We start from the raw sequence: 25,471 nt of genomic DNA, 5'->3' as shown, positions 1-25,471 counted from the left end.
AATGGCTGCTGGGTTTAAATGTCACGTCCAGAATTTCCTCAAAGTTGCGGCCAAAGACAAAAGCTGGCTTGGACAGTGAGATAGGAAAGGGAAGTTTATATTAGACAAGAAGGCAGCTGCTGGAGAGGAACTACGATGGTGTTTGTTTCTGTTTATTTTCACACCCAGTAGTTAGCCACTGGTTTTACTTCAAAGGTTAGGAATTCTGTCCTACCCCTTTTTATTTATTTATTTGTTTTACTAGTTCAGCTGATAGAGCATAGGACTAGCCATGCCAAGGTTGTGGGTTTGACTTCCAAGGAATAAATGTATACGTTGAATTAACTAAGTTTTTTTGGATAAAAGTGTCTGCCAAATTAATAAATGTGTAAAAGAAAAAGGTTAAGGAACCTATTTCAAAGCTAAATTAGAGTAATCATTTTCTTGTTCTACTTAAACTTATTTTATTTTAGCTTGTTATCAAGGCAACATTTCTCATTTTCATTTTTTAACTAAAACTGAAATAATATTGAAATAAAAAAAAAACTGTACACACCAAAGTGACAAAACAACAAAATATGAAATATTTTGAAATAAGTGTGTATATATATTTATATATATTTAATTCAAATAAATTATATAAAAAATTGTATTTTAAAATTCCTCAAACTTTGCGATCTGACTCATGTTTTCGTCAGGTTTAAAACTAATATCAAATTTATTGTGTCTTTTTCCTTTTGTACAGGAGATGTTCAACCTTTGACACTTTCGTGTTATGTTCAAGTAAAAGCTTGTTAAATACCTTTAAGACTTTTCTCATAATCATTTAGTTACTATTTCCTTTTATGTATTATCTCAGGTGGTTATTAGCTGGTGATGACATCTAACAAACTGTGTATTTTTTTTTATAAAAAAATAAATTAATTAATCAGCCTCTTAACTGTGCTGATGCATTGTGCTATCTAGTGAGAAAAGAGAACCATTTGAATCAGGCTCTAATTTTTAAAATGTTTTTCCCCAGACATCTCACCTTTGTGCCACAACCTCTTTGCACTGTATGAAGAGAGCCAGGATCTCTGGTATGCTCCCAATCATGTGTTCAAGATCACAGAGGAGACCAGCATCAAACTTCACTACCGTATGAGGTGAGAGACCACAAATTAATGCTTTACACAAAAATTGATGACTGCTGTTCAAAAACCCCATTAGAAATTCCAGAGAGAATGGCTCAAATTCAAGTTTTAGGACTACAGACTGGACCGCTATTACATTTATACTATTGGTTCAATAATAAGAGAGAATTTCTTTTTTATTGTGATTTTGAAGAGGGAAAAAATCCTGGCCATATCTTGATTTATTTAGTGAAATGTATCATTTGATGAGAGTGTTTTTTTTTTTATATCAGCTGTTTATTTTCATTCAAATGCTAGAAATGCATATGGTCTCTTTACAGAGCCCTGTGGCACACCTGTGTCACATCTGTTACAATCCCTATTTAGGACAAAAGAAAAACTTGGTTTTCCATGCTTGGGTTTCCACTATAAAAAAATAAACAAAGTAACAAATCGTCTGACAGTGAAAGACATTGTTTTGTTCAATAAAATGTGAATCTTTGCAAAGCAGAACATAGGATCCCCTGAACTTCCCCTTTTCACCAGTGAAACTAAGATAAGAGCCAATTACTGTATTGAAAGCGAGCGGAATCGCTGTATTCAAAGTACAGAATTGCTGTCTCCCCGTGTGAAGTTTACCTGTTGTGCGCACAAACAGGTTATGGTCAACCTTTGCGCACCCTCTCTTCCTCTGTGGCATAGAGCACTTTTTTCTCACTCATGCTGTTTCCTGTTTACAATGAGCTCTCGCTCGCGTGGCAATGGGGTTGTGTAGTTTTTCTTTTTTCTGTTGATTGTTGACACATGATTTGGTTTTGCGTGTAGCATATGTTAGTGTATTTGCATAATGTAAGCCTTGTCACAATGTTTGTTTGGCATGTTTTTATATGTTATCAGCTCCTGTCATCATGTTTTTATTGTTGCATTCATAATCACACACACACTTGAACATATTTGTATACTTAAAAATTTCTCTTTTGACAAATATACAAGGGTTTTTCTTTAACTACTATATAGCCTACTATATTGCCCAATAATGCAAAACATATTTTAACTTTGTTTTATAAATTTGTCATTTTATTCACGTAACGCATCTCATATTTAATTTTGCATATTGGATTATCTTCATTGCTGCTGTTACATCCTTGGTAAACTAATGCACTAACTTTTGTTAAAACTTTGGTTGTATTTTGGTAAAATTAAAGTATTTTCACACAATATATATTACAATGATTAATATAAAATGTTATCATGAAAGGCATTTTAACAATAGCAATAAGTAAATGAATACATATTGAAAATGTTCCAATGTGACCTTCATATAACAGGAAGAAAAAGTTTAAATGCGTTTGTTACTTTTAATACAAATCAACCCCTTGGGCATGAAAGAAACACTTCTTAGTTTCTTAGTTCAAGAAACACTTGTCAGTTCTATGACGACTCATTTTACTTGTTTAAACAGGTTTTATTTCACAAACTGGCATGGCACCAACGAGACGGAGTCTCCTGTTTGGAGACACTCACTCAGTAAACAGAAAGGTGTTTTGAACTCTCAGAAGGGGCCTGAGGGGACACCTCTACTGGATGCTGCATCTCTTGACTACCTATTTGCACAGGTGAGTTCAGGAAACACCTGAGATATCGCTTGCATGGTTGTCCATGTCACAATGTCAACTTTGAGGTAAACATAATAAATATTGCCCGTTTTGTGCTACAGGGGCATTGTGGCTTGATGACTATTTAAATACTCTCTCTTGTGGTATCGTTTGTTATCATTTTGGTTATTCTCTTTGAATTGATATATATTTAAATGTCTTTTTTTGGAGCACTGCTACTTATTCAAATATCTCTGGGGCAATGTGAACACTAGTGTCTATTAGCTTGCGTGTGTGATCATATTAACATTTTGTGCTTGGCATACACTGTGCTCTTACTTTTTTGGTGTGTTTTAGGGCCAGTATGACTTCCTGAGGGGACTGGCTCCTGTGCGCTCTCCCCAGACTGAGGCGGAGCTTCATGAGATAGAGAACGAGTGTTTGGGAATGGCAGTTTTGGCTATTACCCATCATGCAAAGGGCAATGATCTGCCCTTATCAGGAGCCGGAGCTGAGACCAGGTGACCCACACAATCTATCTGCTTTATACATCACATCTGCAAAATGATCTACAGTGATAATATAAGAGTAGAACTCCCAAATATTAGTCTTTTATTACACAGCTCTCTGGAATACTTGATTCTGATTGGTCTTACTTGATGTGCGGTCACATTAGCGAAATTTTGCAAATAAATTGCATGCAAAAACAGGTCCATTGTCAAAAGCATGTATGAAGCCTATTGGAATGATTGGATTTTGTTTACAAAATTTCATTGAGCAACGATAAATGTGACCACATCTTTAAAGCAGGTGGTTTTATTCAGGTTTTATCCTTCTCTCTATCTGTAGCTACAAGCGCTTCATTCCGGACAGTCTTAACCGCACCATTAAGCAGCGGAACTTTCTCACACGCATACGCATCAACAATGTCTTCAAGAATTTTCTCAATGAGTTCAATAGCAAGACCATCCAGGACAGCAACATAACCCTCTACGACCTGAAGGTCAAGTATCTGTCCACTCTGGAAACGCTGACCCAGGGCTTGGGTCGAGAGACTGTTGAGCCCAAGAGCTTGAAAGTATCAGGCGAGAATGAGGGCTCTCCGGCCCACACACTTCCCTTAGGTGATGACGGACTGGGCTATGAGGTGCAAGTGTCCGGAACCACTGGGATCTCCTGGAGGAGAAAGTTTGTACCGGTAAGTTTATGGCTTCAGATTATATGAGCTTACAGATTTGTAAAAGCTTAAATCAGCAATTCTGGATACACTTTGTATGTCATATATTGTTTCATGAGTTGTTACCAATGTGTTTTTTTTTTTGTCTTGATTCCATTTTAATAGAATCTTCTGATAGTGAAAGACAAACCCAAGTCTAAAAAGAACAAGGCTGACAACAAGCAGAAGACGGAAAAAAAGAAAGAAACCGGATGGACAATTTTCTCAGACTTTTACGAAATCACCCACATTGTCATTAAGGAGTCATGTGTAACCATTTACAGACAAGACAATAAAACCATGGTAATTTTGTCATTTCAATGAGATTTTAATGAGACAAACATCTGCAACACTATGTCCTAACCAGGTGCAATTCAATTCCAGCACAAGCAGTTTATATATTCATGTTGAATATTATACTGTCAAAGCCAATCAGAACATATTGGATATTTAATGTAATTTTATGTGGATTCAGATTTTGGACCAGTTAGATTTAACAATGCGCAGTGCTTCCCAGCATTGCAGTGTTTAGTAGAATTTTATCGTCAAAATATCTCGTCACTTGTTGTGGTTGTGTTAAGTTAGGACAAGAACTCTGCACCTGGTCAGGAAATAGTAATACTTCCATACATCTCTTGAAGCTGATGATTCATACTCGTATTATTGATAAATCAACAGGATTGACTTCAGAATTCATGTGAAAAAAAGTAACTGATACATTATAGCTCTTATCCAGAAAATGTATATCTCTTCTCTCCTCTGTAGGAGTTGGATCTGTTTTATCGTGATGCAGCCCTGTCCTTTGCTGCAATGGTGGACGGTTACTTCAGATTGACAGTAGATGCCCATCATTACCTGTGCACTGAAGTCGCACCCTCATCAGTTGTCCAGAATTTAGAAAATGGCTGTCATGGGCCTATCTGGTATGATAGTAACATTGTTGATGCCATTGAAATTTCATAATTCTTCTCCCCATTATATCACAAAAAACTAAGTATAAAAACAAATTCAAGCCAGAAAAAATACAAATACAAACATAGCAAAACAAACTACAATAGAACAAAGACACAAATAAAATAGACCTACCTGAAAAACTTCAAGCATTAGAAATAAGAAATACTACATAACTTGTATTAAGTAATCAAATGTGTTAAACAATGCATAGTCTTTACTGTGTAAATAATAATTTTTTTGTATGTTGAGCATAGAAGACTTCTTTGAAACATTAAAATACCCAAACTTTTGAACTGTAATATAAATGCTACTTTAATTAGTATTAGTTTGTCTTCAAAAGATACATTTTAAGACTTAGTTTTGTCTGTTTTCTTTGCACAGCACGGAGTATGCAATTCATAAACTCCGTCAGGAGGGAAATGAAGAAGGAACCTACATCCTGCGCTGGAGCTGCACAGATTATAACTACATCATCATGACTGTTGTCTGCATTGAGGTACAAACACATGCATGCACACACCAAACACAAAAGTCTAGTTTGATTTGTACAGCTGAAAACCATTTTTGTAAGCTTGGAACTGAAAACCTTTGTCCTGTCCATTTAGCCTGTACAGGACAAGTGGTCTGGTTCTTGTTGTACACTTACTCAGAGCATGACAAATAGTTTGTGTTCATATGATATATTGCATTGATTCTCTTTCAAGTATTGCAGCACCCAGTAATTTTCTTTGGCGGTTATTTTTCAACGAGAGAGCTGTATTACACTGTATAAGCAGCTGGATCAGAGACTGATCCACTGTTTCCTTGCATTGCTTTTCTGTGATGACTCCCTTGTTCAGCATGCTATACAAATATAATTTATTTGAATGTACCTGAATTGATCAATAGAAGGTGTGTGAGCTTGCTAAATAAGGCTGAATGTCTTAACAAATAATTGAAGTGCGCACACAGTGTCGTGCTAGGTTTCCTGTACATTTTGAAGTACCCCCGTAGTCAATCATTTTATCCCTTAAATCTCATCTTTAATCACCAAAATCACATATTTAATTACTTCATGCCTTAAAATAGCTTAAATGTGGATACTTAATCATGAGGTCAGAATACCTTATCCACTTGCTCAACTTTTATGTAGTAAGCGCTGCACAATGGCAAGTGGAAATACTGGTTTAATTCAGCCATATATGTTTGAACCAGAAACGAATTCAGAAGAAGTAGAAGAGTGAATGAAACAGGTTCTTCTACAAGTCGACGTATCTGAATAGTAGTGTAATTTATGTATTGCTCTTTACAACGTCGGGCACATAACGGTAATTAATATGATTAGCCTTTTGCTTGACTATGTTATCAAACAGTTAGTAATGTGTTGGTAATGTTACACAAACCATGTTCCCATTCGCCATCTCAGTCTGCCTTCTAAAAATCAATATCCTTAGAAACGGTTGTAACTAACGTCAGTGGAGAAATGCATATAGTTCATCATAACATCGTCATATAAATCATATTCACCCGCTATATTGCCAATATCAACAGAAAAATACACCGGCATAACCTGATTTTTCTTGAGCCTCCCCTGCTTTAGAGCATAGGTGATGATATGCTACCGCCTGCCCGCATGTTGACGTGATTGGTTACAAGGCAGTTTGTGACAGTTTGTGACGTCAGAAACGGATCATTTCAAACCGCGTCTTTTTTCACTGCAGTTTTAAGGAGAAAATTCTCAGCAATGGTGTTGACTTATGAATATGCACATGGTTTGTCTTAAAGCATATTAAAAACACCACATAGACATATCAACAACAATAAAAACTTTAAATGTTATCAGCATTATGTACTATATAGCTAGTCACATTTAGAAAGCCAACATCTCCCTACCAATAAAGAAAAAATTTACCTTATCATACATGGGATCAGTTAATGGCCACCTAACATTTGTTTAACAAATCCTGTTCCCTTCACCATTCTTCTCATGCACGATTTCTCATCTTTATTTCCTTTGTGCTTAATCATGTTTCTGTCTGTCATGTATTTCTCCTCTCTCTCTTTTAGATGGACCTGTGTGAGTCCAGGCCGATTCCCCAGTATAAGAACTTCCAAATTGAAACAAGCCCTCAGGGCTACAGACTGTTTGGGACCGAGACGTTCCGGCCCGCTCTAAAGGAGCTTCTGGAGCACTTGCAGGGCCAAAACCTGCGCACAGAGAACCTGCGCTTCCAGCTGCGCCGCTGCTGCCCACCACAACCCAGAGGTACCAACACTCGCTCGGCTCAATCAGTCACATGAAAGAAGACCTTCTATGCATTATCATTGAGCGACACAGCTAATTAATCCGTATATTCCTGTATCCCAATCATCCATCCATCAATTCATTCGAATCAAACATTCAAATCTATCTATCCCAATTAAACACTTTTCAAGCAATGATTTGACTGTCCGTCCATCCATCCATCAATCCCAATTAAAGACTTCGTCCGTCCGTCCGTCCGTCCGTCCGTCCGTCTGTCCATCCATCAGTCTGTCCATTTTATGTTTTTAGTTTTTAGAGGCAAAATTATGTAAAGACTCCTGATTTCATATTTTCTTTAGCCATATGTTCTGTAGGTGAAGCTAAACTGGAAATATGTCCTGTGTTTTACTTTGATTTAAAGGAGATTTAATACACAGCCTATTTGGATAGGATGGTATTTCCATTAGAAACCCCTGAAAATCTCTCTGTGAATGGTCCTGTCTTAAACTGAAACTGAAATCAGAACTCAGAAAGCTGCTTGCTGAATTGTCAGGATTTTCCAGTGTTCAATGTGCACTGCTTCCTGCTGAATGCTTCTAAGTGTTTTCTTTCTTGGGGATTTATTGAATCCTAGAGTAGTTATTAGGATGCGAAAATATGGGTTTGGGGGTGTGAAGTACACTATTGAAATCTGCTGTTGAAATGTTTACTAGCCTTTTTTCGTCACCCATAATTGTTACCTGTAACATCTGTTGAAATACCAGTAAAACCCACCAACCTCAATTTTGAATTAACATGTTAATTTTCAGGATGACAAATCTGACTAGTTTTCAATAAATATACAAGTGAAAATTTAGACAAATAAAATGTAAAGCTTAAGAGTATATAAGTGCTAATAATGTTAAATGGACTAGAAAGAATGATACAATCAGTTGTATCACTGCTCTGAGTCAGTCAACTAGATAATTATAAGCTTTAATGACTTAGTTTGGGCCTAGAGTGGGAAATTACATGCCACAATGAAGTAATTGATTTGACATTATTTTGAGTTAACTGGTAATTACAGGTATGAGCTGCACAGTTTCAGTGAGTGTAAAGCTAAAACACCCAGGTTTCAAAACTTAATTACTTGAATCTTTAAATTTGTGCAAATACAAAAATTATTAAACTTAAAATTGTTTCTGTTCATCATACAAAACACATGTATGGCTTCAGAAGACTAACTGTAGTGTGTCAGTATGATATACAAATCTTATGGTCTACTTTTATGGTGCTTTTTTTTGGAGTTTGAACATTCTTCAGAATATTTCTTTTGGCGTTTCACAGAAGGAAGGATGTTTTGAAACAACATGAGTATGAGTAATGAGAAATGACTATCTCTTTAATTATAGGACCATCTCTTATTGTATCTGCTTTCATTAGCATATTATGTTTGCTAGAATGTACATTTATATAGTAGGAAATAAATTAATGGAATTTTTTTAGGTAGCGAGTAATGATGTGCTAACTTAGCATATACGATGTAGGGGGAAACACAAATAAACAAATAAGTTAGGTGTTAATTTTCATAACATGAGTACATGATTACTTATGACTCTTCAGTTTCTATGAATTTAGACCTAAGTGAGAGATAGTGAGAGGATTTGTAAGTTAACAGATAAAATGAACAGTCCTGTGAGTTGATGTGCAACATTGTATATAAACCCCTCTCCGTCACGTCTGCTCAAGCGCAGTAAAAGTTTCACTATTTGGAATGCATTTTCAATTGCATTCCACTGCTGAAAGTTCCGTCTGCGACACTTTGCAAGCTGCATACTTTATGAAATGACTTTCTCATCTTGTGAGATGTGCTTTTTTTTTTCTTCTTTTTTTTCCCCCTTCTTTTTATTGTCTAAATCTCAGAAGCATGAACATCTGTACAAGAATCTTCAAGTGTTTTTTGACTGGTTTTGGCTGAAAGAGGAATTGTTTTTTTCTAGTGCTTTAAATGTCACAATACTCTTTAGAGAAGTCAAAAATCAGAATGCGCACACAAGCAGTCATATCCTTGCTTGACCTCTGGCAACTGTGCAACTGTGCAACTGGCAGCTAATAGTTGTGCAGTCTCGTATATCAAGCAACTCATCCAGGATCAAAGGCTGTGTTCAAAAAACATTTTATCTTGCAACTAATAGTTCTCCTAAATAGCAGTAAAAGTTATACACAGCCGACTCACTCACCAAGTTACCTCGACAGTTTTCTGTATCCATCCACCACCCAGACTCCTCACTTAGGGCTGGTTCCTATTCTAATACAAATTATTTTATTTATTTTTACAATTTATTTGCTGTTTTCCCCTTTTTATTATGATAGGACAGTGAGTAGACAGGAAACAAAGTGCGGGACGGGATCGAGAAAGGTCGACAAGCTGGCCAACAAGGCTATCAACCAGACGATGGGTTTTATCCCATTGGTTTATCAACCAATTCAATGCAGATTGCCTGTACACAAATTAACCTTTGTTATGTCATCGCAGATAAAAATCTCGCATTGCTTCAATATAGTGTACAGTGACTTTGGGTGGATTGCCAGCAACAGCCATTTTAGGATTGTTTGTGATTTGGTCGAAGTGACTTAGGAGTCCTCTTGACTACCCCTAACTTTTCACAGATTTAGGAGCTGGTTTTAATGCTAAAATGCTTTGTGAAATACACTTGGAGCAAAAATTGAGGAGTCCTGACACGGCCATTATTTTTAAGAGTTTCCCCTAAATCAGCAAGTTAGGTGCTTCTTTTAGCCTTAATATGTTTTGTGAATACAGCCCCTGATCCTTTATCCAGCTAACCATCTCTAACCTGACTGAGTTAAATGTTCCTGAGAGAGATTTACAGATAACTGCATACTGCAGAGAAACCAGGGTCCAAAATGTACTTTTCGCCACAACTGCCAATTGCAGATGAATTCATATATATTAGTGTTTTAATTGATTCAGGGAATCGTATCAGTGAAATTGTGTGCAGCATTACTCAATAATGTTCACAGAAAAATGTAATGTATTATTATAATTTTTTTAAATGCAGTTTATTAAGATTTATTATATTGGTGCATATAAATCCTGATGTACTCCTTCCTTTAGTGCTCCATCAGTATTAGCAGTAATGCAACAGCTAATGCAAAACCAAATATTAGGAATGTTTTGGTTGCGAAAAAACGCCTAGTTATCGCACATTAGACAGTGTCAGGGCTTGTTTACATCTGCTCCTCTAAGAGTACATGCTGAGGCATCAGTGACAGGCAGGAAATGTAGTAAATGTGGGTTTCCGTTGTTCACATCTCTTGATGTCTTTACCCTATTTGCACTCATAAAAACAGAGCTGTGTAGGTCTGTATCCAGAGATTATGTCAGTGAGTAGACAAAAGACCTGCTGATGCTGCAGAATGAACATCACAGCACACAAACACACACTTACATAAACGTTATACCTGCACGTGGACCCACACATGCTCATTGTTTTCGTGTAGCAAGTGGTATTTTTTTTTTTGTTGAACGGTGCACAATGTCACTGCAAAACTTCCTCTTCCCTACTCTGTTTAGGTGATGTCTGCACACCAACGCATATACTGTATGTTCAGATATTATCTAAATAAACATCCTTGGAGTATCAAACCAGATGACATTTAGTGTTTAAAGCTGGGATCTCAACTCTTTATATGTTGGTCACCAATCACAAATGATGCTCTTCTGTCCTTCAGAAATTTCCAACCTATTAGTGATGACCACAAACCGAGAGCCCGCCCCGCAGAGACAAAATCAAGTCAGCCAGCTGAGTTTCCACCGCATCCTTAAGGAAGAGATTGTCCAGGTGATTTTTTTTTTCATGGATTTTGAACCGATGTCGACTCTTCTTTAGCATGGCGAGCATTTAGAAAAAATGAATAAAATGAAATACAGATATTGTCAAAAAATCTACCATATACATTCATAAATGGGCGCTCCACAATGAGTGAAAATGCTCTGCCCTTAAAAATTCTCCTGGCCATAAAACTATTTATATTTGTATGATACTTTTATTGAAGTACATAGACTTATGAAACATAAATTATTATACAGTGTAGTTTAAAAAAAAATTGGTGTCAGTAAGAGTTTTTTTTTAGGAAAGAGTTAATACTTAATTCAGTGAGAATGCATTAAATTGATAAAAAATAACAGTAAATACATTTATAATGTTTCAAATGATTCTTGAAATTTCTATTCATCAAATAATTAAAAATATTAAGCAGCACAACAGTGATAATAATGATAAATGTTTCTTTAGCACCAAATCGGCATATTAGAGTTATATCTGGAAAATCATCTGACACTGAAGACTGGAGTAATGGATGCTTAAAACTCAGCTTTACCATCCCAGGAATAAATGCCATTTTAAAAAGTATTACAATTTAAAATAACTGATTTGTATTTTAATACAATTACTGCATTCTTGGTGAGCATGAAAATAGAAAATAGTGTGTTACAGATGTTCTCTTTATAGTAGCCAGTTTGTTTACTATGTAAACTATAAGCAAGACATTCACTATAGCTTACTATTGTGGGCCTGTCCCTGAAATTGAAAAAAATAATTAATGCTTTGAATAAAAGTTTGTTAATTGACTACCTACTTACTGATATGTGACATTGTGGTCTCATTCAGGGTGAGCATTTGGGTCGGGGCACAAGGACAAACATTTATGCTGGTGTTCTGAAGCTGAAGAGCGAGGATGATGATGACATGGGAGGATACTCACAGGAGGTGAAAGTGGTGTTGAAAGTGCTGGGCTCAGGACACAGAGATATCTCTCTGGTAAGACACACATGGCCTACTCATGTCTAAATGAAGTTTAGCAAACAAGATTACTGGTATTAGATGGTATAATGTTACAGTCTCCTGACTCTCTTCCTCATTTGTAAGTTGCTTTGGATAAAAACACATGTCTACTGAATAACTGTAAACTAATTGTGGTCATTTTCAACTGTAATGAACCATGAGGGGTTTTGAATAGAATTTTCTCCATTAGTATTCTGCCATCAGTGTGGTTACTATTTGAATGTTCAAAGTATGTCTTTTTCTGCCTCTTCTCAGGCTTTCTTTGAGACAGCTAGCATGATGCGTCAGATCTCTCATAAACACATCGCACTGCTCTACGGAGTGTGTGTTCGCCACCAGGAGAGTAAGTACCCTACTCTCACTTGTCTTTAATATGTAGCGAACTTGGCATTTATCCTGCCAAATTATTCTGGTTGTATCTGATGATTGCTTTGTCTAGTGATATTGAGGACAAATGGATGTTTTTTGATAAGCAATCCATTTCCTGACAGAGGGCGCACATCTATTAAAGACTTAACCAAATGTTCTAGTTCTCTTATTTTGTGGTCTTTTATTCTGTTTTGGTGTAGATTAACATGGCAAGTATGATAAATAGGTGTTTTTTTTTTTTTTTCTTGCGCCTGTTGAGTTGTAACCAGCGAGTCACCATAGTCACTGGTGCAACAGTAATTTATTTATTTACAAAGCGAACATAGAGACATTGTCATTCTCCGACTAAGCGTGTAGATCTGACACAGTGGCAGTGTTATATTTCTAAGAAATCACAGAGAAATGAAACAATGAATCATTGCTTGAGTAATAATGTAGTTTTAAATGAATACATTTTAAAATAGTTAAAACTAGTCTAACAGGGACAAAAGTTTTGCTTTATGATTCCATGGCATGTAAATGTTTCATAAATGCTTTGTTTGAGGAAGCTGATCACAGAGCGACATTCGATTGTTCAACAAAGTTTGCTGGTTAGGTATCAGGTTATGTATTTAATTGCAAACTGCACTTCCTGCTCCACTGAACAATAACCTAAAATACTCTGAGGATCACCAGCCATGTGCACGCAATGGGTGTGTCTGTGTTTTCTTAGAAGAATTTGCATTTTTGAGCTGGGACTGTGTTTGTATGTCAGAGAGGAAGAGAGTTTGATAACTGTGCTCTTTTGCATAAAATCTCTCTCTCTCTCTCTCTCTCTCTCTCTCTCTCTCTCTCTCTCTCTCTCTCTCTCTCTCTCTCCTCTCTCTCTCTCTCTCTCCTCTCTCCTCTCTCTCTCTCTCTCTCTCTCTCTCTCTCTCTCTCTCTCTCTCTCTCTCTCTCTCTCTCTCTCTCTCTCTCTCTCTCTCTCTCTCTCTCTCTCTCTCTCTCTCTCTCTCTCTCTCTCTCTCTCTGTAGATATAATGGTGGAGGAGTTTGTTCAGTATGGTCCTCTGGATCTGTTCATGCGCAGACAGACCACGACTCTCAGCACCGCATGGAAGTTCCAGGTTGCCAAACAGTTGGCTAGCTCCCTCAGCTATCTGGTAAAGAAACAAACTCAAAAACAAATGCTCAAAACCTTTACTTTCCGGTCTTGAAATAAAGTCAATATTTAGGCGTGTTTCGTATTGAAATCCTGGTATATTGTTTTGACTGATAACCAATAATTGTAAATCTGTAGTACGAATTGGTATTGATAATCTACCTAAAAACTAAAATATGTTAAATTGGTTTCGCATGATACAAGTGAACTCGTATAACAGTGTAACATACACTTCTATTAAAAAGTTTGGTGTTGAGCTACATAACATATCAGTGAAAATGATTATGAAGCGTTATCAGTGAATAATGTTACTGTTTTACTGCTGTGTGTATCCTGTAGGAGGATAAGAAGCTGGTCCATGGATATGTGTGCAGTAAGAACATTCTGGTGGCTCGAGATGGTCTGGATGGAGAGGGAGGACCCTTCATTAAACTGAGTGACCCCGGCATACCCATTACTGTCCTTAGCAGAGAAGGTGAGAGATTCATTATGACCACCTCATTAACACACTTTAAACATTCATACAGGCATTATGACCACTTTAACAGCATGTTAAAGTCAGCACTAAACGGAAGTTGCTTTAGTCTTTTCTTCTCTATTGTGACATATATCTGAGTCAAACCGCTTCTCAAACAAAAAAAAAAAACATGAAAATATATAGTGTATTTATACTTGATTCGGAAATTGATTGGATGGTTGTGGTTTGCTATTGCTGTGATCTCATGTAAGTGACAGGTTGTCCCACCCTCACACTGAAAAACACTTCACCAGAGATGTGATGTCGCTGCAAGAGTGAGGGGAAGTTATTTAGATTTAGTTTAAAATACCATACGGAAAGATTTTATATAGTTGTTGTAATGTTTTAAAAAGTTTAATTGTATGTTGTAGTATTTTACATTACAATTAATATAGTATTTGATGAAGTAAATAGATAATAATAAATATTGTTATATTATAATTAAAACATTGCTTTTTTATAGAATTTTATGATAAAGCTATGAATAAATAATTAATACATTTTATTTAAAATAAAATAAATATTAATACATATCAATTGAAATTTCTATCACTGCTCAAGGGTCAGAGATTTTGAGCTGACATATATGCATTATAATAACCTTGTAAATAGAAAGAGTTAAATGGGTAAAGTGTTATTGAGTGTGCATCCAGGGTAAATGCAATGCTGTCAATCTGAGCTTTATTGCACTGTGAAAATGGACTGCTCGGAAAAGATAACTGACAGGAATTTTGTTGGCCGAGATCCAGCTCAGCTCCCTGAAGCACTTCAGAGACCAGAAAAGCTCTTTGTTTGCTGTGTGCCAGGGACTGTTACAGGAAAGACTGGTTGTGTGTGTGGGGGGGGGGTGGTGGTGTTTGCGCACAGGGGAATGAAAGGGGCACAGAGAGGGAGCATACAAGAAAGTGTTGCCAAGGGATCATGTGTTCGATGAAATTACCTTTGATGTTTAAATGAGGAAATGGTTGTGGAAACCCCCTAAAATTAGGATTATTCAACCAGTACAACCCAGCTTGGGTGTTTGAGAGTTAATTTGAAGTTACTTGATAATGCCATTGAATGACAACGTGCTTTGTGTTTGTCTACAGAGTGTGTGGACAGGATTCCTTGGATTGCTCCTGAGTGTGTACAGGACACGGCTAATCTGAGCGTAGCAGCGGATAAGTGGGGCTTTGGGACAACTCTGTGGGAGATCTGTTACAATGGAGAGATACCTCTCAAAGACAAGAAGCTCACGGAGGTAACAGCGTACACATACACTGAGGCATGCATATGACTTAGCACTTTCCTTTCTGATCATGTGCTGATAAATGTGTATTTTTTGCTGTCATTTCTCTGAGCAGAAGGAAAGGTTTTACGCAGCACAGTGTCAGTTGGCAACCCCTGACTGCGAGGAGCTGGCCAAACTCATGACCCACTGTATGACCTACGACCCTCGCCAGAGACTGTTCTTCAGGGCCATTGTCAGGGACATTGTCATGGTGGAGGAACAGAGTAAGGAGTCAAGATATACAGATGACAAACCATACATTTAGTTATTGAATACATTTCGAAATTTAAGCCTAAATAATTTCTCCTGTAGTGTTCTCAATACTGACATCTTGTGGCTAGTACAAAGATCTACATTAATCTTTGCTTAAAGTGCTAAGCACATGTGAATGTTTGCCAAGGTTTCTTTCACCTACACTATCATTCAAAAGACTGGGATGAGAAATCTTTTAAGAGATTAATACTTTTATTCAGCAAGGGCACATTAAATGAACAGTAAAGGCATTTATATTGTTACTAAAGATTTCTATTTTAAATAAATGCGGCTCTTTTGAACTTCCTATTCATCAAAGAATCCTCTAAAATATATCACGAATAGAACAACTGTTTTCAACATTGATAATAATTAAAAATGTTTCTTGACCAAATTGATCATCATATTAGAAGGATTTCTGAAGGATTATGTAATTGAAGACTGGAGTAATGATGCTGAAAATTCAGCTTTACCATCATAGGAATAAATGTTAATATTTCAAAGTATTACTGTTTTTTTGTTGTTTTTTTTTTTTTGAGCAAAGAGAAAAAATGAAAAATCTTAGACCCCAAACTTTTGAATGGTAGTGTACACCGGTTATATTTCAGTCTTATATGACTATTTCCACTCTCTTAGAATTAAAAAGGCTGTTTTTTCTACAATGCTTTTAAGATATCTATATGTTAATGAGCTCTGTTAGGATTGTCTAGTCTCCATAGACTGTAGTAGTCCTCACTGTTTTCATTTGGGTAGGATAAGTTGCTGCGCTTAATAACCATTGATATGTAAACATGGTTAGTCATATTTTAATGTGAAGGACAACATACCTTTTTGTGGTGGGTTTGAGAGAAAACATTGCATTGTAAATGTTTGCGTATGTTTGGGAAAAAAACAGGTTTCCATTTTTCCTCTTTAATGTTTTCTCTCTAGACCCATCCATTCAGCCTGTTCCCATGCTAGAGGTGGACCCTACTGTGTTTGAGAAGAGGTTCCTCAAGAAGATCAGAGACCTTGGAGAGGTATTTACACTCTGTGTGTGTGTGTGTGTGTGTGTGTGTGTGTGTGTGTGTGTGTGTGTGTGTGTGTGTGTGTGTGTGTGTGTGTGTGTGTGTGTGTGTGTGTGTGTGTGTGTGTGTGTGTGTGTGTGTGTGTGTGTGTTCTGTCTTTAAACTCATAAACGAACTGCTTATTTAACTGACTGGTTAGACTGAAGTACATCGGTGTGCTTTTAGGGTCATTTTGGAAAGGTGGAATTGTGCAGATATGACCCGCGGGGAGATCGGACAGGAGAGCTGGTGGCCGTGAAGTCTCTAAAGCCAGAGAACCGAGAAGAGCAGAGCAGTAACCTGTGGTGTGAGATTCACATCCTGAGAGAACTTTACCACGAGAACATTGTCAAATATAAGGGCATTTGCAATGAAGAGGGTAAACCACAATTCTGAACATCATAAATAATATAATGCTGTAATGGCTTTTGGTGCCAAATGCATGAGTTGCTTGAGCAAATCTTTCCACGTTTTTGTTTCTAGGTGGGAGATCCATTAAGCTCATCATGGAGTTTTTACCAGCAGGCAGTCTGAAGGAATACCTCCCCAGAAACAAAGCTCACATAGACCTTAAAACCCTTCTCAACTATTCTGTACAGATCTGCCAGGTAACACCGAATGTGAATGGATTACAATGCTTTACTAGTTGTCCTTGTCTATTCATGGTAACTTTCCAACCTGAAAAAAACACCAGCACAATGAAACAAAAATTACAAGGAATCTAATAAAAAAATAAAAATAAAAATGTATTTGAAGGAATCACAACCAAAGAGTCTATTCACATAAGAGCAAAATTAAAACGTGTTCTATTCATTCATGTACTTTGACACAAGAAATGACTAATGAAAAACTGCACTTATTTTAAAGTAAAACAGCCTTGAACTCAGTAGACAGTAAAGCATTCACTTACTTTAATGCAAAATACATGCAATCAGCTAAAATATATTTAATTTGCATTGCAGCGATATAGTGTGAAATGGAAATACATTGCAGTATAACAAAAGTTTAGGGTTGTGTTTTGTTTTGTTTTTGAAAATCTTTTATGCTCCCCAATGTTATATTTATTTAATCAAAAATGAGTAAAAACAAAATATTGTTTATTATTATTATTATTACAATCATTAGTATTATTTCAGCAGCCATTACTCCAGTCGTCAGTGTCACATGATCCTTCAAAAATCATTCTAATGTGATTTGGTGCTGACCAACAGAAAGTCCAAAAGAACAGCATTTATTTGAAATTGTCTTTACTGTCACTTTTTATCAATTAAATGTGTCCTTACTGAATAAAATGTTTTATAAAAATTAAAATAAAATAAAAAAACCTACCCCATATAACATGTTTTCTCATAATGCATATGGTGAAACTCAGGCTATATATAGGTACCAGCAATATATTCATAAATATATGTTATATATCCATTTGCTCTCCACACAACTTGTTGTCCTTGAGGCCTTGTACTCGTAGACCAATAATAATAACAACAGCTGCTTACAGTGATCCTTTGTGTTCTCGTGCTCTGGGTTTCTGTTAGTAATGCAGACCTGCAGTGTAACATTATGCTCAACCCTGCTGTTTTCTGACCTCTAACTCCAGGGCATGGACTACCTGGGCTCTCGCAACTACATCCACAGAGACCTGGCAGCCCGGAATGTTCTGGTGGAGAATGAAAGCACGGTAAAGATCGGAGACTTCGGCCTGACCAAAAGCATTAAGGATAATGAGGGTTACTACACGGTGAAAGACGATCTGGACAGTCCAGTGTTCTGGTAAGCCTCACTCATAAGGGTGCTGTTATACAGGAATGACCAAGTATATTAAGTCTAAAATGAACCATGTTCATTGGTAATGATGAAATTATATGGAATTTCATTATGGAATTGGAAAAGCCCCTGGAAAATCCACTTTGTAATGATTTTTTCCCTGCTTTTCCAAGGTATGCTCCAGAGTGCCTGATCCACTGCAAGTTCTACAGGGCGTCTGACGTCTGGTCTTTTGGAGTGACCATGTATGAGCTCCTCACGTACTGTGATCCCTCATGCAGCCCTATGTCGGTGAGTGGCCAGTCGTTTTAGTGTTTCTCAACTGGTGAGTCACAAGAACTTTTTGAGTGGGTCGCCGAGTGTGCAGTCAAAGAAACAACAACAAATGTAATTCTACGTTTTTCTGATGCGAGACTTTGAAAGATGTGCGTGGGAACTGTTGACTCTTCTGTCAGACGCAGTCTAAGTAAAGAGTGCCTGAGAAAAACGTGTTTCGATTCAGTGTTTGCGGTCAGATGAGATGTTGTCAGGCTATATGTCAGTCTCAATATTGTAACGTTATTTTCATAACTTGTTGCGTAATAAAAAGTCACTCACCTCAGAAAAGCAATCTTTCATGTCCTGTCAGCCGTTGTCCTGTGCTCGTAGCTCTTTAAATGCACGGGAAAATGCAGCGCGCGCTGTATATTACTTAATTAGAAATAAAGAACAAAAGAAATTATGAGCATGCAACTTCGTAGTTATGTTGTCAATTATTAAGTCATGAAATTACCCAAAGGTACCAATAAATTATGTAACATGCACTTCGTGTGTTAGCTGGGAAGGATTTGCACGCAGGTATGATGTTCATTCTATTCATCAGGAGTCGTTTCCAGATGTTTCATTAACAGTTCATGTTAGTATTGTGTATTTATCATGGTAACTTGTTTCCATAATCCCAAAATGGCACTTTATTTTCACTTTGTTATTTTGTAAATTTTTCATTGGTGGCTCATACCAACTCTGGCTGTTCAAAGTGCTTTAAAGAAAAATGGTCTAAGGAATAAAAAATACAATATTTTTTATTGTATAACAAAAAAAGGAAAATAAAGGTATAGATTAAAAGGAATATGAGAGACACAAAAGCACAAGCTGATTAAAATAATACGACAAATATCACAGCTGCACTTCCACACATTGGATAGTCTTATGCAGTTATATTTATGCAGATGTATTATGTAAATATATCCCTATGTAAGTGTTTTACTTTTGATTGCATTTCTAATTCAGTGTTTGATTATACACTGCAGGAGGGTAATACAGATTTGTTGCGAAGCAGAACCGAGTACTTCTAGCACTCGTAGAAAGCCCATGTTCATTTCTGTAGGCTGAAAGCAGCTCTTGTTTAGGAGGTGCTGGTGAGTCTGGTCGTTCTCTCTCTGTCTCTGAGAACATGGCAGATGGTGCCAGTCTGTGCCCACAGTGGCAGATGTCTTACCCAAAGGCTGCGGTAGACGTCTGCAGACCAATCCTCACTTTTTTTCCTTTTTTCTGTGCCTCTTTTGGAGGAAATGTCTGTATTGAGGGATTTTTCCGATTTTCACATTGTACACAATGCAGAAGCACAATGTATTGCTTCCTCGCACACTGGACTCATTAAGGGGTTAAAGGTAGTTTGCTAGAGGAGATGTGGATGAATGTTTAATACCTCAGAGCTTAATTGTAAATCAGGCCACTGACCCGACTTTACTCCACCCCCACAGGTGTTCCTAAAGATGATTGGCCCAACACATGGCCAGATGACTGTTACCCGATTGGTCAAAGTCCTGGAGGAGGGGAAGAGACTTCCAAAACCAGACGGCTGCTCAGAGAGGGTAATCTACTGCATTTTGTTTAAATTTAAGCTATAAATTTACACTACTATTCAAAAGGGGTCAGTAAGATGTATATGTATTTTGTTTAATTATTCCTTTGTCACTTTTGAGCAATTTAATGCTTCCTTGCTGAATTAAAGGCATTTATATTGTTACTAAAGATTTCTATTTCAAATAAATGCTGCTCTTTTGCACTTTCTATTCATCAAAAAATCCTGAAAGAATGTATCACTGTTTCCAAAAACTATTAAGCAGAACAACTGTTTTCAAAATTGATTATTGTAAGAAATGTTTCTTGAGTAGCAAATCATCATATTATAATGATTTCTGAAGGATCATGTAACACTGAAGACTGTGAGTAACGATGCTAAAAATTCAGCTTTACCATCACAGGAATAAATTAAAATGTAAAATATATATAAAAAAGAAAACAGTTCATTTAAATTGAAATAATATTTCATAATATTACTGTTTGCCTTGGGGAGCATAAGAGACTTCTCTCAAAATTATGCAATAATAAAAATTACCGATCCCAAACCTTTGAACGGTAGTGAATGTTACAGGTCATAGTATGATGACTTGAAGTAACCTCTCAGATTTTAAGTAATGATACAGAATTCTAAGGAATTCCATGGAAGTCAGTAACTGACAGTACGCCATAGGTGGGAATAAGCCTTCAGTCTTTGAGCAAATATAATGAACATCACCTTGCAAATTCGGCAAATAATTTAAACTGAAATTGTAATATATATATTATATTGTTATGTTTAATTTTTTTTTTTACATTTTATAAGTTTAACTTAAGTATGTTGAGGTGTTATTTACAGAAAATGTATTCTATTTTATAAAAAAAAATTATTTAAATATTTATAATTTTATTTAATTATGTATTTATACATTATGTATGCTTTTTTTATTTAACTTAATTTGTTATTTTTTACTTTAAAATGTATTCTTTAAATATTTTATATTACGGGGCTGTTGAAAACGTTCTATGGTGTGTTTCCTGTCCTGTCAGTCATTGTCCTGTGCTCGTATGTTACTTAAAATATATTGATGTTATAAAAAATGATTCAATTGCATTTAAATATTTTGTTCTTGCTTTATGCATTACAGAATCATGTTTCTTTCATGAGGGTGAAGGTTAGATGATTTAACGGCAGGTATGAGCTGCGCTCCAGGCCGTGTGTCTCTGATTGTGATCTTTGTGTTTTGACAGTTGTACAATCTGATGAGGAAATGCTGGGAGGCGACACCTGAAAAAAGGATCGACTTCAAAGGCCTGATTGCCAACTTTCAGCAGATGCTTGACAATCAGTAACGGTGGAAATAAGATGGGATACAGACTCCACCTCTTTTGCAAGAGACAGTCCCATAGAGACAAAATCCCCAGAAAAAAGAAAAAAAAAGTATAACTGCAGTGTAGCGTTCTTTCAAATATACTCTCCTTCTTACTGTATCCCTCACATTACGATCTCATAGATAAACTGCAAGCCATTCGAAATAACCACAAAGACACTGCTAGAACCACCGAAGTGGGCAGACGAGCACTGCCCCGCCTCTCTCTGAATATGCAAACGTGTAACTGCCAGTTCCAATCGCTCATTTCAAATGCAGACCTGATTCGGGTGTACCAGACGTGCACAAAAATGAGGAATCTGACACTCGAGGCTCCTCTGCTTCATATTGTGCCTCAGTGTCACATCAGCCATCATGATGCATGTATTTCCCAAGGTGCATTACAGCATGTGCTGTATGGAATCTGCCCACTGTGAGACATACGCATTGACAGAGACTGACCCTTGTTGCGATAAAAGAGGACTGTTGTTCTTTGGAAGACGAGGAACGTGTCAGAATGTAGATTTACATGTGTGGTCCACGTTTTGGAGCTTTGATGAGTGAATGTCGAGTGGATTGTGCCCGTTCTCGTGAGACTATTGACGTGCAAAGTATGTAAAGCGCTCAAAGACTGCTGGTTTGTCTGACTTGGAGCGGACAGCTGTCCTCGTTGGAAAATTCCAAACGAACGTGCAGGATTACCGGAGAACTCTGAAACAGCATGCGCCGGTCAAGATGCACACATTCTAATGACTGTACTTCCTCCCTGAGCTTCACATTTGCCACGGAAAAACTGAAGAGGATGATTCTGGGAACAGCATGTGGAAGGATATTCGTCATGTTTAACGAAATACCTGAAATGGGCACTAGGGGACAGTAGAGCTTATGAAATATCTCAAGACAAATTCACATTTTATGTTGTGCAAATTATATTCTGAGCTCAGCTAACTTTCAGAAACTGATTTAAACTGTAAAAAAAAAAAAAAAAAAATACTATAGTATTTTGTTGTTTTTTATCCAAATGGAATTAAAAATGTGATTAACAAAACCACAACATGTTTCTACAGGGGTTATTTTGTTAATGTCTAAAGATGGATGCTGACTTGAATGAGGAGGATCAAGATGTGAACAGTGAAATTCAGTAATTCTGAATACATGTTCAGTAATTCAGTCTTAAAACGCTTAAATGCCTTAGCGTGTCTTTGAATATTTAGCCTTGCTTTAGCTATATGAATAACGACTAATTCCCATCTGATTATCAGATTATAGTTAATCCTCACACATGGTTCCTGAAAAGGGAAAATGATTAATCTCCCAGGTGGAAGTGTCACGTGGTTTTGCACCGAAGGAATTGTGAAATGTACGTCGTTGCGTTCATATTCTACGCCTCCACGGTGGCCACAACGGAATTGAGAATGGTCAAAGAAGAAAAATGATGAAACGATAACAGACATTTTTCTGCCCTTTAATGTGGATTGCAAAACAATTCCATCTGCTCAAAATTAAACCCAAACCTATTTTCCTCAAAAAGAATGACAACAAAATTGTATCGAACAGGGTACATAAATACACATAAATAAATATTTTTTTTTGTTGTAGTTTAATACTCAAAAGTATTGAGCTCTGAAACATCTACTGAAAAAAAGAGAAAACAGTTTTTTCTTGTATTGCAGGAGTATACGCATGCTTCAATTCCACGGTTTCTAAAAATAGCTTATTCACAGTAAAGCAATATCAATAGAGTTTGGATTATAAAATATTGCAAAATCTCAATTCAAGGTGAAAAAAAAAAACCTACAACCTTGTAAACTAAAAAACAGGCTGCAATATGAGTACAAAGCACAATAGTGTTGATAACCCTGCATGTTTGAACGGGCGACTGTACCTTCTACATCATTTAAGAGACACTTCAGTATTGCAAAGCTTTGAGATACAAGTGCACACATACACGTTCATAACATTCAGAGGGGTAAAAGTGACTTCGCAACCAGTGGACAGATGTGCGGATTCGGAAAAATACGTTACAGCCTTGACTTGAAATACAAGGGGAACATCAATATGACAATCAGCAAAAATGGTAAGAAATACCAGGTTCGTAAATGCAAATAGGCACAATTTTCCATCCTTCAGCCTTCAGTAGTAACACTTGAGAGATTATTTAATTTCATTGTGTAGTTTTATATGAAAATAACAGGAATAATCAGTCAATCCTCGATTTGGAGCAGTGGTATGGCTGAAGAACAGGAGAGAGAAGACACATGGGAAGGTGACCGGAAACGCATGTGCTTTATAATCCCTGTAGCGTGTCATTTCACAACATATCTTATTTCTGATCACTGAACTTGAGCACAGAACAAAAAACTTATTCTTAACCATTTCTAGTATTCCCTCGAAAAAACAAAAAGGCCTCTGTGATTATAAATGGTGGATTTGTGCTGAAAGTGGGACGCAGAGCCTCAGGTACAGATGCAAATTTGGGATTGTCTTTATACTTGTCATAACACAATAAAGCAACATAAATAGGACAATAGAACATAAAAATAACAGAAGCTCCTCCTCAGATGTATTGTCAGTCTGTTGTGGAGGGGAGAGAATGGCTTTCAGCGAGAGAACAACCAAGTGACAATCACTTCAAAAGTGTAGAAAAAAAAAGGCGGCACGCAGCCTTAATCACAAACGAATGAACGTCTGTACGACAGCTCCTTTAAGACTATCTGCATCCGACCAGTGATCAACATGATATGCCGCAAAAAATCCAGTTCTTAATGGGTTTCAATCATGTTTACCACTAATAATATCTAAACAAGCTCATTTCAAAGTAAAAGAGATTGTTCAAAATTCTCACTACTCGCCACCCTCATGTCCTGATTCTGTAATTATGAAGAATGTTTCAACTGTTTTTGTCAATACAATGAAACTCAATGGGGTCCAAAACAAAATCCGACCTCACTTCCATTGTATGGATCAGTGTTGTTATCGTTAACTAAACAAACTATTAAAAAAATGTGTTTAATTGAAATGAAGCTGAAATTAAATAAAATATAAATATTAGATGGAAATAATAAACTTGTTGAAGTACTAAAATTGTTAAAATAAAAAAAAGGTAAATACAAATATTAAAAGTCAAACAAAAACATGACAGGCACTAAAATGGAAATATATATATACATTTTTTTTAAATTAATAAATAGGCTACTATGATGGTATATAAATAATACTAAAATAACAAAAAAAAAATAACAAAAAAAACCCTCCACAGAATAAAGTCATCTATGTTTTGAACAACGTGAGGATTGAATAGCAGATATTTTTATACATTTTTGGTGAACTATTCTTTATAGATTTCATTTGTTCCATTGGGAGACTTGTGGCACTTGTTAGTATCGAAATTTAGACAAAAAAAGTACCACACAACATGATAAAATACACCTCTTCAAGATGCATTATCTTAATATCTCACTTAATTTGCCTCATCTTTTTAAAAAAACATGTTTAACTTAAAGACTGATACGGATTAAAAACAGGATTTTCGCAGCATAAAATCACCAGAATAATACTCTCTCTCCAATAAAGATGTAAAGAGATTAAACCACAGAATAACAGATGACTAATATCCATATAAAGGCATTATGCTAGATTATTACCATGTGGGTGTTTGCATCAGGACGTTTTGCCAGGTGTCTGTCCTATACGTAGCATCCTTCCGACAGATTATTACTACTACTATGGTGATGTATTATTACTCTTAATGTTATTGAAAACAAAGCACTGGCAGCATTGTAGCTGAAGGTTGTGGGAAGGTCACCTTAAAGTATGTGGTAGTAGTTTGTCCAGAGAAGGTAGAGGTTATTGCCTAAGCCATGTCTTCTCTGAGCGCCGTGTTTTAAGGCTCCTGCAGCGTTCAGTTCATGGCTGATCATTCCTACAGATACAGCAGTATGTACAGAGACACGTTAAAGATTAACTGTCAAAGATATGAACGTGCTGGACGCTTAGG

General features: G+C 36.5%; 2 protein-coding genes across 2 annotated transcripts in view; one reads left to right on the top strand and one right to left on the bottom strand.

Moving 5' to 3' along the window:
* jak1 (Janus kinase 1) overlaps positions 1-22,528 on the top strand; it is a 33,075-nt gene extending 10,547 nt beyond the window's left edge. The window contains exons 3-24 of the mRNA XM_082136001.1: positions 1,001-1,124; positions 2,554-2,707; positions 3,044-3,207; positions 3,536-3,884; positions 4,029-4,205; positions 4,668-4,825; positions 5,238-5,352; positions 6,903-7,101; positions 10,813-10,922; positions 11,751-11,900; positions 12,180-12,267; positions 13,308-13,435; positions 13,774-13,909; positions 15,040-15,191; positions 15,295-15,445; positions 16,404-16,492; positions 16,706-16,898; positions 17,003-17,127; positions 18,117-18,289; positions 18,457-18,574; positions 20,026-20,136; positions 21,356-22,528. Coding sequence (XP_081992127.1) covers positions 1,001-1,124; positions 2,554-2,707; positions 3,044-3,207; positions 3,536-3,884; positions 4,029-4,205; positions 4,668-4,825; positions 5,238-5,352; positions 6,903-7,101; positions 10,813-10,922; positions 11,751-11,900; positions 12,180-12,267; positions 13,308-13,435; positions 13,774-13,909; positions 15,040-15,191; positions 15,295-15,445; positions 16,404-16,492; positions 16,706-16,898; positions 17,003-17,127; positions 18,117-18,289; positions 18,457-18,574; positions 20,026-20,136; positions 21,356-21,457 — 3,266 coding nt within the window. The 3' untranslated portion in view covers positions 21,458-22,528. The remainder of the gene's footprint in view (positions 1-1,000; positions 1,125-2,553; positions 2,708-3,043; positions 3,208-3,535; positions 3,885-4,028; positions 4,206-4,667; positions 4,826-5,237; positions 5,353-6,902; positions 7,102-10,812; positions 10,923-11,750; positions 11,901-12,179; positions 12,268-13,307; positions 13,436-13,773; positions 13,910-15,039; positions 15,192-15,294; positions 15,446-16,403; positions 16,493-16,705; positions 16,899-17,002; positions 17,128-18,116; positions 18,290-18,456; positions 18,575-20,025; positions 20,137-21,355) is intronic.
* Positions 22,529-22,923: 395 nt separating this feature from the next.
* The window catches only part of raver2 (ribonucleoprotein, PTB-binding 2), a 73,252-nt gene continuing 70,704 nt past the window's right edge, over positions 22,924-25,471 (bottom strand). Inside the window, exon 15 of the mRNA XM_082136027.1 lies at positions 22,924-25,471. This exon is cut by the window's right edge and continues 658 nt beyond it. The gene's annotated coding sequence lies outside the window, so the exon portion shown is untranslated.

Source organism: Leuciscus leuciscus (genome assembly GCF_965113295.1).
Source record: "Leuciscus leuciscus genome assembly, chromosome: 14".
Classification (NCBI taxonomy): domain Eukaryota; kingdom Metazoa; phylum Chordata; class Actinopteri; order Cypriniformes; family Leuciscidae; genus Leuciscus; species Leuciscus leuciscus.
This window is presented reverse-complemented; position numbering and strand designations above follow the sequence as displayed.